This window comes from Callithrix jacchus, chromosome 11, assembly GCF_049354715.1.
Source record: "Callithrix jacchus isolate 240 chromosome 11, calJac240_pri, whole genome shotgun sequence".
NCBI classification, from domain to species: domain Eukaryota; kingdom Metazoa; phylum Chordata; class Mammalia; order Primates; family Cebidae; genus Callithrix; species Callithrix jacchus.
Window position 1 is genome coordinate 107,433,350 of NC_133512.1, and position 16,901 is coordinate 107,450,250.

Sequence of the window (16,901 nt, forward strand, 5' to 3'; positions counted from 1 at the left end):
ATCTTAACTGTTTTCAAGAGCACAATTGGATGGTATTAAGTACACTCGCATGGTTGTGCTCTTATCACAAGCATTCCTCCATTGAACTTTCTTCATCTTGCAAAAGTGAAACTCTGTGACTATTAAACATTAGCTTCCATGTCCCCTCCCCACCTCCTGTCTGTCTACATAAGTTTATTTATTAGATTTACTGAGAGATGCCTTGAAAGGGACAAAGGATTTTCCTCAAAGGAATGAGTGATATGGTTTGGCTGTGTTCCCACCCAAATCTCATTTTGAATTGTAGCTCCCACAATTCCTATGTGTGGTGGGAGTGACCTGGTGGGAGGTAACTGAATCATGGGGATGGGTTTCCTATGCTGTTCTCATGGTGGTGAATAAGTCTCACAATAGCTGATGATTTTATAAAGGGGAGTTTCCCTGCACAAGTCCTCTTCTCTTGTCTGCTGCCCTGTGAGACATGCCTTTCACTTTCCACCATGTTTGGGAGGCCTCCCCAGCCACGTGATACTGTGAGTCCATTAAACTTCTTTCTTTTGTAAATTGTCCAGTCTTGGGTATGTCTTTATCAGCAGTGTGAAAATGGACTAATTCAACAAGTAACAAGACTGGCAAGTGCGATGGGAGCCAGACTATGCATGTCCTGCAGGAAGGGGACTGCAGAAAGGAGGTCAAGGGACACAGCTTTCTGGCTCTTGTCTGTCAGTCTGGCTGTGTTCCAAGCCTCCAATCACTCTCTGGTCAGGGGCTTCCAGACTGCAGGTCATGACCAGTCATGAAATCAATGCCATGAGTGGCAACTAGCATTTAAAAAGAGAAGAGAAAGAGGTAAGAGATAGACAGATTAGAAACACAGAGGAGCATTTAACATCAGGGGAAGTATTTTGTGGTTGTTGAACTTGTTCAAGATGTGTATGTGTGTGTGTGTGTGTGTGTGTGTGTGTGTGTGTGTGTGTATGTGTGTATATGAATGTGTATGTGTATGTGTGCATATGGATGTGTGTGCATGTGTATGTATGTGTGTATAGGTATCTGTGTATGTGTGTATATGTATGTGTCTGGATGTGTGTATGTGTGTATATCGATATGTGTGCATGTGTATGTGTGTATATGTATGTATCTGTGTGTATGTGTTTCTCTGTGTGTATGCATGTGTGGATATGTGTATGTGTGCATGTATATGTGTATATGTGTGTATATATAAATGTGTGTATGTGTATGTGTGTGTGTGTGTGTGTGTATTCTGTGTCAAAATGTGAATGTGTTTTTTACAGTAGATCTTAGTCAAAAAAGTTTGAAAAACTGAAACTAACCCAAACCCCAAACCTGGGAGTTGTTCTCTCTCTCAACTAAAATCCTATCAGTCACAACTATTAAATCTCTCTTTGGCCATCTCTCTCCATCACCACAGCCACCACCCTGGCTGAGGTCACCATTATCTCAGCCCCTAACAGATGTCCCTGCCCGCAGCCTTGTCACACCCATCCGTACTCCACCCTGTAGTTGGTGGGATCTTTCTCAAGCACAAATCTAGCCCTATCCTCATGCAAACTCCCTACTTTGTTTATGAGGTCTGGTATGCGCTGGCCAGTTCCCCACCCCTTTCTGAACACAAAGCCTGAAGGAGTTCCTTATTTTTCCAATCCTGTATATGGTCTGAAGTCACAGGGCTTTCTGGAAGCTTGGGTTGCATTTGCTGCTCTGGGCTTGGCAGGATAATGCAATGGTAAGAACATTGCCTCTAGAGTCAGATACCTGGGTTCAAATCTTGACTTCATGTGACTTTGAGAGCTGACCTCTCTGGTTTGACCTCTCTACAGATTTTCAATCTGTTAAGTGGGGATAATGACACTACGAACCTCTTAGGATAGTTGGGAGGCTTCACTCACTTCACAAATATTTATTCAGTGCCTGGTATGTGCTAGGCCCTGATTTAGGTGCTGAAGATACCTCTGTGAACAAAATGAAGCTCTCTATCCTCACAGAGCTTGCATTCTAGTGGAAGAAGGTGGACAATAAGCAGGAGAAATACACAGGATGGTACAGTGAGATGGGGTGAGGCATGGTATTAAATCAGTCACTTGGCACTGGGCTCCTGCATAGGTGAGATTTGAGCAAAGCCTTGGATCTGGGGGTTTGGGGGGCATGGGAACCATTGCAGCAAAGGCATCATGTGCGTGAGGACCCTCAAGGATGCGGTGTGGCTGGAGGGGAGGGATGGAGGCAGGCCAGAGAGGGCACAGGGGCCTGTGTATGGAGGAGCTCCAGAACTTAGGTAGAATTTTTACTCCACATGACACAGGAAGTCACAGCAGAGTTTTGAACAGAGACATCTCTTGAGCTGACTTCTGTTTTAAGGAATATCACTGCTTTGGTGCTGAGAGTCAACAGTGAGGAGCCAAGATAGAGGCAAGAAGAGACATCAGGAGGAAGCACAGTGGCCAGATGAGAGCAGGGATGGAGGCTCAGGTCAGAGAGCTGGACACAGAATGGGGAGAAATGATCAGCTTGGCATGCTTTGAAGGTGGAGTCAACAGGATTTCCTGATGGATTGGATATGAGGTGGGAGAGAGAAAGGTGGTAGTCAAGGATGACTCCAAGAGTTTTGGACTGAGCAATCGGAATGATGATTGCTGTTAATATGTTTACAGCATTCAGGACAGTCCTTGGCATGTAGTGTTGAGATGATTGTCGCATTATTCCATTAGACCCTTGACCATGAGAAGGACTCTCATGAGCTGTTTTTCTCTTTCTCTAAAACTCTAGGTCCCTCTCCAACCACCTTTTCTCCTCTGCCTGCTAACTCCTATTCACCTTCAAGAACACAGCTTAGAGAATATCTCCTGAGAGAAGCCCCATTGACTGGACTTGGCCCCAAGGGCTTTGTGCAGATAACAGCTTACTCCCATTTAAAAAAGATTTTTTAAAAAGTGATCTTAGGAGCAAGTTCACTGACAAGTAGTGTCACACTCATTCTTTTTTTATTTCCCCCATAGAGAGATCTATAGATGTGGGAAACAAAACATTTTGTGATTTCCAAGGACATTCTTACTGGGAAGGAGGGGAAGCAATGGGTTGGTAAGTAATTCCAGCTTTGTGGTTTCATGGCTGACAGAACACTGAAGACAAATAAAACTCTATTAATCTGTACTCGAATAGAGGCCTATAGGTTTCTACACTTACCCCAGTCCAATTGAGCATTTTATTTGTTATTTTCATAGTGAACTACTGATTTGCAGAAATCACAGCTGAGTATATTAATGTGCACAGAGTCACGACTTAACATTAATCTGGATCATTTCATAAGCCAGCATAAACTGAGCCCCAAACCAGATAAAGACTTACAAGAAAGAAAAATTATAGGCCAATATCACTCATGAACATAGACACAAAAGTCCTAAACAAAATATTAGCTAATATAACTCTGATAAATTACAAGAATAATTCATCAAGACCAAGTGGGACTTATTCCAAGAATGCAACTTTGAAAATCAGTGTAATTTGTTGCATTAACAGAATAAAAGAGAAAAACAAATATAATCTCAACAGATGCAGAAAAAATGGATGAAAACTGACACCCATTCATGATAATAACTTTCAGTGAACTATGAATAGAAGACTTCCTTCACATAAAAATGGTATTTACAAAAACACCTGCAGTTAACATTATACGCAACGGTGAAATAGTTAACACTTTCTGAGGCTGGAAACAAGACAAGCATGTCCATTATTATACTTCTATTTAACATCATAGAGAGGTCAATAAGGCAAGAAAAATAAATAAAATTTGTAAGACCTAACACCACAAAAACCCTAGAAGAAAACCTAGGCAAAACCATTCAGGACATAGGCATAGGCAAGGACTTCATGACCAAAACACCAAAAGCAATGGTAACAAAAGCCAAAATAGACAAATGAGATCTAATTAAACTCCAGAGCTTCTGTACAGCAAAAGACACAATCATTAGAGTGAACCAACAACCAACAGAATGGGAAAAAATTTTTGCAATCTATGCATCTGACGAAAGGCAAATATCTAGAATCTACAAAAAACTAAAACAGATTTACAAGAAAAAAAACCAAACAAACCCCTTCAAAAGTGGATGAAGAATATGAATAGACACTTTTCAAAAGAAGACATATATGAGGCCAAAAAACATGAATAAATACTCATCATCATTGGTCATTAGAGAAATGCAAATCAAAACCACACTGAGGTACCATCTCACACCAGTTAAAATGGTGATCATTAAAAAATCTTGAGACAACAGATGCTGGAGAGGATGTGGAGAAATAGGAACACTTTTATACTGTTGGTGGGAGTGTAAATTAGTTCAACCATTGTGGAAGACAGTGTGGTGATTCCTCAAAGATCTAGAAACAGAAATACCATTTGACCCAGCAATCCCATTACTGGGTATATACCCAAGGGATTATAAATCATTCTATTATAAAGATACATGCATATGTATATTCATTGCAACACTGTTTACAATAGCAAAGACCTGGAACCAACCCAAATGCCCATCAATGATAGACTGGACAAGGAAAGTGTGGCACATATACACCACGGAATACTATGCAGCCATAAAAAAACAATGAGTTAGTGTCCTTTGTAGGGACATGGATGAATCTGGAAACCATCATTCTCAGCAAATTGACACAAGAACAGAAAATCATACACCGCATGTTCTCACTCATAGGCGGGTGTTGAACAATGAGAACACATGGACACAGGGAGGGGAGCATCACATACTGGGGTCTGATGGGGGTAGGGGAAGGACAGCAGGGGGTGGGAAGGGTGGGAAGGGATAACAAGGGGAGAAATGCCAGATATAGGTGATGGGGAGACGGAAGCAGCAAACCACCTTGCCATGTATGTACCTATGCAACAATCCTGAATGATCTGCACATGTACCCTAGAACCTAAAGTACAATTAAAAAAAAAAGAAAGTGTAGTACAGATACACCATGACATACTATGCAGTCATGAAAAAGCACAAGATCATGTCCTTTTCTGAAACATGGATGAAGCTGGAGGCTGTTACCCTAAGTGAATTAATACAGGAACAAAAAACCAAATACCACGTTTTTTCACTTATAAGTGGGAGCTAAACGCTGAGAACACATGGACACAAAGAAGGGAATAATGGACACTGGGGTCTACTTGAGAATGGAGGGTGAGGATGGAAAAATGACTATCCCAGTACTATGCTTATTACCTTGGTGACAAAATAATCTGTACACCAAACCTCAGCAACATGCAATCTACGCACATAACAAACCTATGCATATAACCACTGAACCTAAAATAACGTTGGAAAGAAGGGGTAAAGTATAATACTATGACGTAAATTTAAAAATAAAAAATGAAAAAGTTGGAATGGAAGAAGTAAAACTATTTGTATATGACATGATTGTATAACAGAAAATTTGAGAAATATCTATAAATAAACTTTTAGATTTAATATTGAGCTTACAAAGTGTTGGATACAAACTTAATATACAAAATATTTATTTCTACATATGGGCAACAAGCTGTGGAAAGTGAAACTTTGAAAATACAATTTACAATAACAGTAAAGCTATTAAATACCTAGAAATATATTTGACTAAGGACGTACAAAAGACCTCTAGTCTGGAACTACAAAATATTGCTAAGACAAATTTAAAAGACCCAAATAATTAGAGGTTCCACATTCATAGTTTAGAAAATTCAATATTGTGATGATGTCGATTCTTCAAAACGTAACAAGCTTATTACAGCACTCTAGTTGTGTTGTGTAAACTACTCATATCTTAAGTAGAAAGATGAAAAGATGAACCAAGTGAAAATAATAACTACAATAACTTTTTAAGACACAGTACAGTAAGATATAAATAGAAACAAGAAAAAGTTAAAAAGTGGGGAGATGACGGTAAAGTATAGAGTTTTGATTAGTTTTATTTGGTTTGTTTGTTTATGCAATCAGTGTTAAGTTGTCATCAGTTTAAAATAATGGGTTATAAGATTATTTGCAAGGCTTAGAATAACCTCAAATCTAAAAACATACAATAGATACACAAAAGTGTGTCTCTCTCATGCCTGTAATCCCAACACTTTGGCAGAGGCAGGTAGAGCCCCTGAGGAGTTTGAGACCAGCCTGGCCAAGATGGTTAAACTGTGTCTCTACTGAAAAAAGAAAAAGAAAAGAGAAAATAGTTGATAGATGGGTGTGTTGGTGCATGCCTGTAATCCCAGTTACTTGGGTGGCTGAGGCGTGAGAACTGCTTGAATCTGAGAGGCAGAGGTTGCAGTGAGCCGAAATAATGCCATTGCACTCTAGCTTGGGTGACAGAGCGAGACTGTCTCAAAAACAAACAACAACAGCAACAAAATAAACTAGAAATTAATAAGAAGAGGAATTTTGCCAACTAAACAAACAGTGCTACCGAATGACAGAAATTAAACAGAGCTACTGAATGATCATTGCGTCAATGAAGAAATTAAACAGAGCTACTGAATGACCATGTGTCAATGAAGAGATTAAGAGGGAAATTGAATTTCTGGAAATGAATGATAATGGAAACACAGTGTACCAAAACCAATGGGATACAGCAAAAGCAGTATTAGGAGGAAGATTTATAGCTATCAGTGCCTACATCAAAAAAGTAGAAAAACTTCAAATAAACAATCTAATGATACATCTTAAAGAACTAGAAAAGCAAGAGCAAATCAAAGCCAAAGTTAGTAAAAATAATAATAATAATAATAATAATAAAGATCAGAGCAGAAATAAATGAAATTGAAATGAAGAAGACAATACAAAAGATCAGTGAAACAACATTTTTTTAAAAGATAAACAAAATTGACAAACCTTTAGCCAGAAAAAAAAGAAAGAAGATTCAAGTAAATACAATCAAAGATGAAAAAAGAGACATTATAACTGATACTCAAAGGATCATTAGCAGCTACTAGGAGCAACTGTATACCAATAAACTGGGAAATCTAGAAGAAATAAATTCCTAGACATATACAACCTATCAAGATTGAATCATTAATCCAAAACCTGAATAGATCAATAAAAAGTCATGAAATCAAAGCCATAATCAAAAGTGTCCCGGCAAAGCAACGCCCAGAACACCATGGCTTCATTGCTGAATTTTATCAAACATTTAAAGAAGAACTAATACTAATTCTACTCAAACTATTTCAAAAAAGAGAGGAGACGAGAATACTTCCAAAGTCATTCCATGAGGCCAGCATACCCTAATACCAAAACCAGACAAAGACACATCAAAAAAAACAAAAAATAAAACAAAACAAAAAACTACAGACCAATATCCCTGATGAACGTTGATGCAAAAACCCTTAACAAAATACTAGCAAACCGAATTCAACAACACATTAAAAAGATCATTCATCATGACCAAGTGGGATTTATCACTTGGAAGGATGGCTCAACATATACAAATCAATCAATGTGATACATCGATTGTATCAGTGGAATGAAGGAAAAAAAAACCATATGATCATTTCAACTGATGCTAACAAAGCATTTGATAAAATTCAGTGTCCCTTCATAATAAAAATCCTAAAAAATAGGCATAGAAGGAACATCAATCAACATAATACAAGTCATTTACAACAGTCCCACAGCTCGTATCATACAGAATGGTGAAAAACTGAAAGCCTTTTCTCCGAGCTCTGGAATGTGACAAGGATGCCCACTTTCACCACTGGTATTCAACATAGCACTGGAAGTCTAGCTAGAGTAATCAGACAAGAGGATGAAATAAAGGTATCCAAATTGGAAAAGAAGAAGTCAAATTATCTTTGTTTGCAGATGATATGATCTTATAGTTAGAGAAACCTAAAGACTCCACCAAAGTTAGTAGATCTCGTAAATGAATTCAGTAAAGTTGCAGGATGCAAAATCAACATACAAAATCAGTAGCATTTCTATACGCCAACAGTGAACAATCTGAAAAAGAAATCAAGAAAGCAACTTCATTTACAATAGCTAAAAATAAAATGAAATACGTAGGAATTAACTTTATCAAAGAAGTAAAATATCTCTACAATGAAAACCTTAAAACACTGATACAACAAACTGAAGATTAAAAAAATGGAAAGATATTACATGTTCATGAATCAGAAAAATCAATATTGTTAAAATGTTTGTATACCCAAAGCAATCTACAGATTCAATGCACTCTCTATCAAAAGAATGACATTTCTCACAAAAATAGAAAAAACAATCCTAAAATATGTATGGAACCACAAAAGTCCCAGAATAGCCAAAGCCATCCTGAGCAAAATGAACAAAAGTGAAGCTATAGTAGATAAAATTGCATGGCTCTGGCATAAAACCAGAAGCATAGACCAGTGGAATAGAAAACCCACAAACAAATCCATACATCTACAGTGAACTCATTTTGACAAAGGTCCTGAGAAGCAACATTGAAAAAACAACAGTCTCTTCAAAAAATGGTGCTGGGAAAAATGGATATCCATATGAAGAAGGAGACTAGACCCCTATCTCTCACCATATACAAAAATTGAATCAAAATGGAATAAAGACTTAAATCTGAGTCCTCAAACTATGAAACTAATAAAAGAAAACACTTGAGAAAATCTCCAGGACATTGAACTGAGCAAAGATTTCTTGATTAATACCCCACAAGCACAAGAAACCAAAGCAAAAATGAACAAATGAGATCACATCAAGTTAAAAGCTTCTGCACACAAAGGAAACAGTCAACAAAGTGAAGAGACAAGCCACGGTATGGAGAAAGTATTTGCGAACTGCCCGTGTGGCAAGGGAAAAATAACCGGAATATATAAGGAGCTCAAACAACTCTACAGGAAAAAAATCTAATAATCCTATTTAAAAATGTGCAAAAGATTTAGATAGACTTTCTTTTTCTAAAGAAGACATACACATGGCAAACAGGCATATGAAAAGGTGCTCAACCTCACTGGTCATCAGAGAAATACAAATCAAAACTACAATGAGATATCATCTCACCCCAGTTAAAATGACCTATATCAAAAAGATAGCAATAACACATGCTGCCAAGGAGGGTGGAGAAAAGGAAACCCTCATACACTGTTGGTGCAAATGTGAATTAGGATCATCACTATGGAGAACAGTTTGGAGGCTTCTCAGAGAACTAAAAATGGAGCTACCATATGACCCAGCAATCCCACTGCTAGGTATATACCCCAAAGAAAGGAAATCAGTGTGTCAAAGAGAGATCTGCACACCCGTGTTTACGGCAGCACTATTCACAAGAGCCAAGTCTTGGAAGCACTCAAGTGTCCATTAAAAGACAACTGGATAAAGAAAATGTGGTGCTTAAATACAACGGGAGTACAATTCAGCCATAAAAAAGAATAAAATCCTGTCATTTGCAGCAACATGGATAGAACTGGAGGTCATTGTGCTAAATGAAATAAGTCAGGCACAGAAGGACAAACTTGGCATGTTCTCACTTATTTGTAGGAACTAACAATTAAAACAATTGAATTCATCGAGATAGAGAGTAAAATGAGGGTTACCAGAGGCTGGGAAGAGTAGTGAGGAGATGTCAAGGGAGGTGGGGATGGTTAATGGGTGAAAAAAAAATTAAAAAAATGAATAAGATCTAGTATTTTGACAGCACAACAGGGTGACTATAGTCAGTAATAATTTAACTGTGTGTTTTAAAATAACCAAAAGATCAGTATCATAAGACAGGGCAAAAAATAAAATAAAATAAAATAAAAAACAAAAGATTATAATTGGATTGTTTGTAACATAAAGAAAGGAAAAATGCTTGAGATGATGGATACCCCATTTACTCTGATGGGATTATTACACATTGCATGCCTATATCAAAATGTCTCATACACCCCATAAATATATACACCTACTACTACTATATACTCACAAAAATGAAAAGTTAACAAAAATTTTAAAAATTGACAAGCTGATTCCTGTAAACATATATATGGAACCAAAGAACCAGGAGAATTTATACTGCTGGGTGGATTGCAGTTTCTCTCTCACAGGCTCATGTTAGGTTGCCTGACTTGGGATGATCACACTGCCTTCCTTGGGATCTCTTGTAAGTGTCCTCTGAGACCAGGCTAAAAGCCTCCTTTTTGGCCGGGCGTGGTGGCTCACACCTATAATCCCAGCTCTTCGGGAGGCCTACGCAGGCGGATCACCTGAGGTCAGGAGTTCAAGACCAGCCTGACCAACATGGTGAAACCCCATCTCTATTAAAAACACAAAAATTAGCCAGGTGTCATGGCCCATGCCTGAAATCCCAGCTACTCAGGAGCCTGAGAAAGGAGAATCACTTGAACACGGGAGGCGGAGGTTGCAGTGAGCCAAGATCGTGCCACTGCACTCCAGCCTGGGTGACAGAGTGAGACTCCATCTCAGAAAATAAGAATAAAATAAAGTATAAATAAAAATTAAAATATAAAAAAATACCAAAAATAAAAACAGTAGTGGTCTTATTATTCTACATGTCCGTTTTCATTCATTCCCTCTGCCGGTAAAGGTGGCCATAGAGATGACATCATCTTCCCTCTCTCTGAATAAGAGTGTGACCAGCCTGAGAGAATGGCCTCCAGGTGAGGTTGTGAGATGTATCCACAGCTCAAGGGATCAGCTCAGGGGCATGTGGTAGCTAAAAACAAATTCGGGCTGTATCTGCCTAGTCAGCTTCAGCTGCTGGAAAGGGGCCTCCTCTAACGACAGCAGTCCTGCCTGACAGAGTTCCAGCATTTTATCCACTGGGAAGGAGGAGGAAGCCACGTGTTGACCTGTGCTTCTATCAGCCCATAGCCAGCAGCAAGGGCCCCTCCTGAGCAGGGAAGGGAATCCAGGGGCTTGTTAACTCTTACCTTTAGAGGAAACTGTCCAACATATCTCAGCATTCTTTCTGGCCAGAAGCAGTGTTCAAGAAGGACCAGGGCATCCCTGATATCGCACTTGACACGCTTGGCTACAAGAAGAAATTTTCCTGAGGGGGCCTAAGAGGGAGCTTGTTCCCTGCACCTGAAGCTCCAGGTGGCTCTGTGGGACACTGGTGGAACTCTGTGGCCCTCTGTGGCTGCTGACAGCCACATGAACTGGGCACCAAACAGACCTTAGGCATTAGCCAGTCTAACGTATTTTACACAGGAGGAAACTGAGAGCCAGGAGGTTAAAGGATTGTCTGAAAGTCACCCAGCTAATAAGGGGTAGCAAATCTGGAATCTGATTTCATTTCTTTAAACTAAAATTGAAGGCCTTTCACCATACTGCTGGGCTATGGCTTAGAAGAAGGAAAATTGGAAGAAAGGGAATGTCATTAGAAGGAGATTGAGGCAGAGAAAGGGAGAGTCAGGACTCGGTGACTTGACTTCCATGGAATATTCTGGAATATATCCATTGAGAGACAAGAACTGACTTTATGGTTTATTTGTCTATTCTCATGCCTAAATTTTTTATATTAATCTCCTGGTTTACACACTTATTTCTACTTCTGCCGCCACAAAAGTTAGGGCAAGAAGACATAAATATCAGAGCAAGCTTTACTAATTTCTTTTTGTAAATAAATAAATAAATATAGATAGTTTCCTGCTGAACCAAGAGTCTATCTAGTAAGACACAAAAATATGAAATCATTTTCAACAAGGTCTTGAAATTTTAGAAAAAAAACCTCTGCAAGGCAGAGAGAAGGACATTTGAGCATTGAGAATCAATACCACTTAATGCTATGCCTGCGTTCCCAAGGCACCAGAAGACACTCAGTACTTTTCAAGACGTTAGAATTCAAACTTAGCTATCATGTTGGAAACGAAGCTCAGAGTGTTTTACTGATTAAAAGTAATTCCATGGATCTGGCTTTTCCAGGATGTGGCGATGTCCAGACATTAGCAAAGCAGGTGAAATGGGAGACCCGCAGGGAACAAGTATCCCATTGTGGCTGTCACCTGGGAATTCCAACGGGCAGCCCATCCTGCAACAAGAAGCTTCCAGTTGAGGCTGGAGGGTTTCCTGTGCACAGCAAAGACCTTTCACCATACTGCTGGACTCTGGCTTAGAAGAGGGGGAAATTAACAGAAGAAAATGGGTGTTAGAAGAAGGAGACTGGGGCAGAGAAGGAGAGAGAGGTCACATAAAACAAAGATGCCTCAAAATAGAGAGGGGGCAGGCAAATGAGGTTGCACACCTGTTTCTGGTTTCTGCTCTCTGCAGTCTGTGCTTGCAGGAAGAACTTCTGCCTTGCTCAGAGTTGTAGACCTGTAATGTGAGTTGACCTTTCTCAAGAAATTCGCAGCTAGAAAAAGTTGGCAAGGTTTGACTGAAGCTGGGAGTGCTTCGCTAGGTCATGCACAACTACTCTCACAACTTAAATCCTCCTGCACATGTTTGAAAATCTGAGTGTCTTCATTTACTCAATGTTTGATTTAAGGGAAAGAGAACCAGGAACTCCAGGTGAACAAATTTTCAAAAGCTGTCAGTGGAGAATAATTCCTACAGGTGTAGGAATGAGTTCAAGGGGGTGCGGTTTTATGGTAAGCCTGCCGAGGCTCCTTCTCTCCTCAATGGATGCCGGTAGGCAGGTCCCTGTGGCCCCCACACAGGGGGGTTCTGACCCACCTGTAGCCTTGAATTGAGCTTTCCTTGCCAATTAGCTCTGCAATGAGCTGATACGCTCTTTACTTCCCTGAATAAGAGGCTGCTGCAGATACAGGGGACAGGAAGGTTTCCAGTGACTAAATTGCCTATAACTTCAGTCATCTTCACCAGTGCCAAGGAATTTGTGGTTTCACGGTGACTCATTCTGCAATGTTCATGGCTGTAGAAGCAGTGAAGGAGAGTGGGTGAAGCAGCCCCTGAGAGGCTGAACCTGGGGCAGCCAGGGCGCTGGGTGTCAATGGTTCTAGATAAAACCTCCCACCGCATCCATCACATGACTTTGGATGTGACTCTTGTGTGTCAGTGGTGTGGGTCAACCTGTGCCTGGAGAGGCAACCTCTGCGTTGCTCATGAGGACCTGAGGGATGGCACTCCACGCTGCCACTCCAGACAGAACCCACATCTCCAAGGCAGTCGGCTTAGTGTTTCAACACCTCCCTGTCATGACCCCATCTGACCAGACAAAGCTAACACAGGCCAAGACTGGCCTACCTCTTATCACCCTTCCCACAGCTCCCCGAACTGCAGGCCTTGATGGGAGGCCAAGAACAAGAAGTTCTGCCTCTGGTTGTGGCCATTTCTGCTGAGTCATGTGGACTCAGCTCCACTTTCCACAGATATTTTAAAAGAGCTGCCCCACAGCTTCATTAGGTACCGTACCTGACAGCAAAGAAGAGCTCATTGAAAATATCTAAATAAAAACATCCAAGTCCTGACATACCGGGATGACTGAGCTTCTAGAAATGCCAAGAAAATTGATTTGGGTTTAATGATAAGCTGTGGTTGCACCATCATGGAGCAGTTTCAGGAAACACTGAGGACACTGATAGAGAACTACAAGGTCCATGTGGAAAATGAGCAAGACGAAGCAGAGGCATCACACAGACTCCAGTGCCCCAGAAAAGGTGAACGGGAAAGCATGACTTAAGAACTGCCGCTCCGGATCCAACCCGTAGTCTGCTCCAGCCAGTGTTCTGGAGTTTGGAAAAGAATATTTCACAGGATGATTTCTGAATTCACATGTTTATTGGATATGGATGTATGTCAGGGAGCGCCCTGGCGCGTCACCCCCACCTCCAGCCAATACGCTCCATGGATCCCTCCCGAGACGTTTACAGCTCATGTAAAATTTCAGAGCTAAACCCAGCTTCCCACCTCAGGGCCCTTCTCCACCAGCCTGTCCAGGGACAAAACTCAACGTAACTGAAGCCCGGATTTGTGAGCAGAGATGGGCTCTCCCTGTTGGAGAATGAGAGCATGCATTATTTAAGTTCCTTTTCACTTAATTTATCAAACTAATATGCCGAGGTATTTTCTGTATCACAAGGGACCATTTGGTAACAGCTTGCATGGAGTAAGCGTTTAATGTTTACCGAGTGAATGTATAATAAAGCTGAATCGCTGACTGCTTAAGCAAACATGGCCTATTAGAGGGAAGGCAGCGTGGTGTCAGTAAGGAGAAATCACGTCTCACTAATCTCCTTGAGTTCTTTGAGCAGATAAATAAGCATATGGATAAGAGGGAACCACAGAACCCAATTTAATTTGACTTTCAAAAACCTGTGGAAAAAATCCCACTTTAACGACTGTTTTTTAAAAAATTGAGTCACTAAGGGTTGTTTTATCATGGCTATGAAATTGGCTTAAAGACCATAAACAAAGCTAAAGGTAAGTGGATACATTCCCAGATGGAAAACTATAAACACTGGGGTTTCCTGGAGATCTCACCTACGATGGGTCTTTTCACATGTTTGTGAATGACCGAGAGGAAGAAGACTATATTGCAACTCCAGATTCAAGTAATACCTCATTCTTCTGGGAAGAAGGTCAAGTTGATGGAGATTCCATTCAGTTGGAACAAGAATATATTGGATGCTGAAGAGTCAATATGTTTTTATGTCATGGGGTATAAAAAAGAAGTACAAGACACAGTTCTTGGCCTTAAAGAGCTAATAATCAAGCTAGAGTGAAAGTCACATCCTTCTTTACTGTAAACAGTGGAAGGCACAAGGGGATCAACTGTGACAATGAGTGATGTACATGGTGAGCGCTGTCAGAGTTCTGGGCAGGGGAATAGTGGATGGGGATGGAGGCAGGAAAGGCTTCCTGGAGGAGGCAGAATCTGAGGAGTGTCTTGAAGAATAGGAAGAGTTTGGATGGGTGTGGAAGGGGTGGAGGGTTTTCTTGTGAAAGCACTAGTGTGTCACCTGCCAAGTACCGTGTAGAGGGAGAGGTTATATGCATGACCCCATCTGGCTTTGCAACAGTCCAGTAAGGTGGATCATATCCCCCAACTCCAGGCCTTGAGAGGAGGCCTAGAATAAGAAGTTCTGCCACTGACTGTGACCATTTCTGCTGAGTCATGTTGATTCAGCTCCACTTTCCATGATATTTTTAAAAAGAGCTGCACCAGCTCTTTTTTAAGTTAAGAAATGTGGCCAGGTACAGTGGCTCAGGGCTGTAATCCCAGCACCTTGGGAGGCCAAGGTGAGAGGATCCCTTGAGGCCAGAAGCTGGAGACCAACCTGGACGACATAGTAAGACCCCATCTCTGCCAAATGTTTTTAAAAAATTAGCTGGGCATGGTGGCACACACATGCAGTCCCAGCTACCTAGGAGGCTGAGGCAGGAGGATCACTTGAGGCCAGGAGTTTGAGGCTGCAGTGAGCTCCGATCACACCGCTGCACTCCAGCCTGAAGAGCAATACCCTGTCTCCAAAAAAAAAAAAGAATGTGCTCAAACTCATGTCATAATAAATATAAGCCCCACTGTTATGCTACCTTCAATTCTGGGGCAGTGTCAGCATGAGCAAGGCAGAGGAGGTCAGGTCTCTCCAGAGCAGGTGAGGGTGAGCAGGGAGAGGCTAGAATGACCGTTTGAATTGGGGAGTGGTGAGAGACCGGGTGGAGCATAGACAATGGATTTAAGTCACAAGGGCCCTTAAATATAGTCTGGGGAACTTGAACTTAGTCCTGAAGCCTTAATCCCTTGCTGAGTGGAAGAGGAAGGAAACTGGAACCATACTCTGGAGTTTGGGGCCCTGGACATGGTCTGGGTGGAGGGGTGGGTGAGGGGATGTGAAAGAAATTAGGAAGGGCAGCCAAATGGCTTGGAGGAGAAATTGACCAAAGCTGAGGGCAATGTGATTTGGTCCCCTCTGCTTGAACATGTGCATCAAGTATGTCTGTCCCTAGCACACCAAACCTCTTTCAGGTCAGCTCTCAGGGTCACATGTCTTGGTGGCATGGGAGGAAATATGGAGACACCAGTTGGCGAGTGCTGTCTCATGTCTCATGGGCTCGGGCAGTCTCAAGCGCTGTGGCAGCTTCCTGGGGGTGCCTTTGCTGCTTGCTTGGATATGGCTTGGTGGTCCATGCACTTTGACTTACTGGCTCTTTAATAGCTTCAACTTCCCTTGAGCTTTAGCTTTCTTGAAGCATTCCTTAAATGGAAATGCCACTCTTTTCTACCAGTCCCATAGATCTCTTTTGAAAACTGCGTTTGCTGAGGAGCTCAGTTTTGAGTGGAACTGACATAAACCTGATCAGAGGCCCGATTGCATCCCCTCTCAAGCTGACATGCAGTGCCTCCATCTTAGAACGATTCCCATTCATCTATACACAGAAACAAAACTACATACCATTCTGTTGGTAAAGTTACTGAAGTTCTCGACTAACACCTGCTTGATCATGTCCGGCTCGGAAATAACAATAAACATCCGACGACCAAGATAGTACCTGGGAGGAATAAAACATACTTTAAAATGTGTCACATTTACCCATGTCTCCTTTCCAAAAAAGAATTCACAGTGGCTCAGAATGAGGGATGAAAGATAACTAGGAAGTAAAGGTGTGGAGACAATGAGGAAATGCATGTTCCCATCATGAGCAACCATGTAGCTGTGATGATCTAACATCAAATTTCTTTCCATCAGCACTCATGGAATACCACCTTGCACCAGTCCCTGGAGACGCTGCGTGGAATAAGATACACTCCCTGCCCCAAGGAGCTTATTACAGCCTAATAGAAAAGACAGAGCTATACATGTAAATGCAATAATAAGGGGTTCATAAGGTCCAGTAGTAAGACAAAGAAGGAAAATGGCAGAGGTCAGCATTGTCTGTATTTCCCCAAAATGTAAAGATAGGGATTCTAGCAAGAGAAGACCAATGCCTAGAAAAAGTCTAACGTGAATCAGTAAACAGATGCTTGTGAGGAAAGATTAAACCTGCCTG

The 16,901-nt window shown here is 41.1% G+C and overlaps 1 protein-coding gene across 6 annotated transcripts in view; it reads right to left on the reverse strand.

Moving 5' to 3' along the window:
- Positions 1-16,901, reverse strand: part of TBXAS1 (thromboxane A synthase 1) — a 185,324-nt gene that overhangs the window by 89,877 nt on the left and 78,546 nt on the right. For all 6 annotated transcript variants that reach the window (XR_013524216.1, XM_002751938.7, XM_035254599.3 and 3 more), the window contains one exon: positions 16,307-16,403. Coding sequence is in view for 5 of the 6 variants with exons in the window: in XM_002751938.7 (XP_002751984.2) it covers positions 16,307-16,403 (97 nt within the window). In the remaining variant the exon portion in view is untranslated. The remainder of the gene's footprint in view (positions 1-16,306; positions 16,404-16,901) is intronic.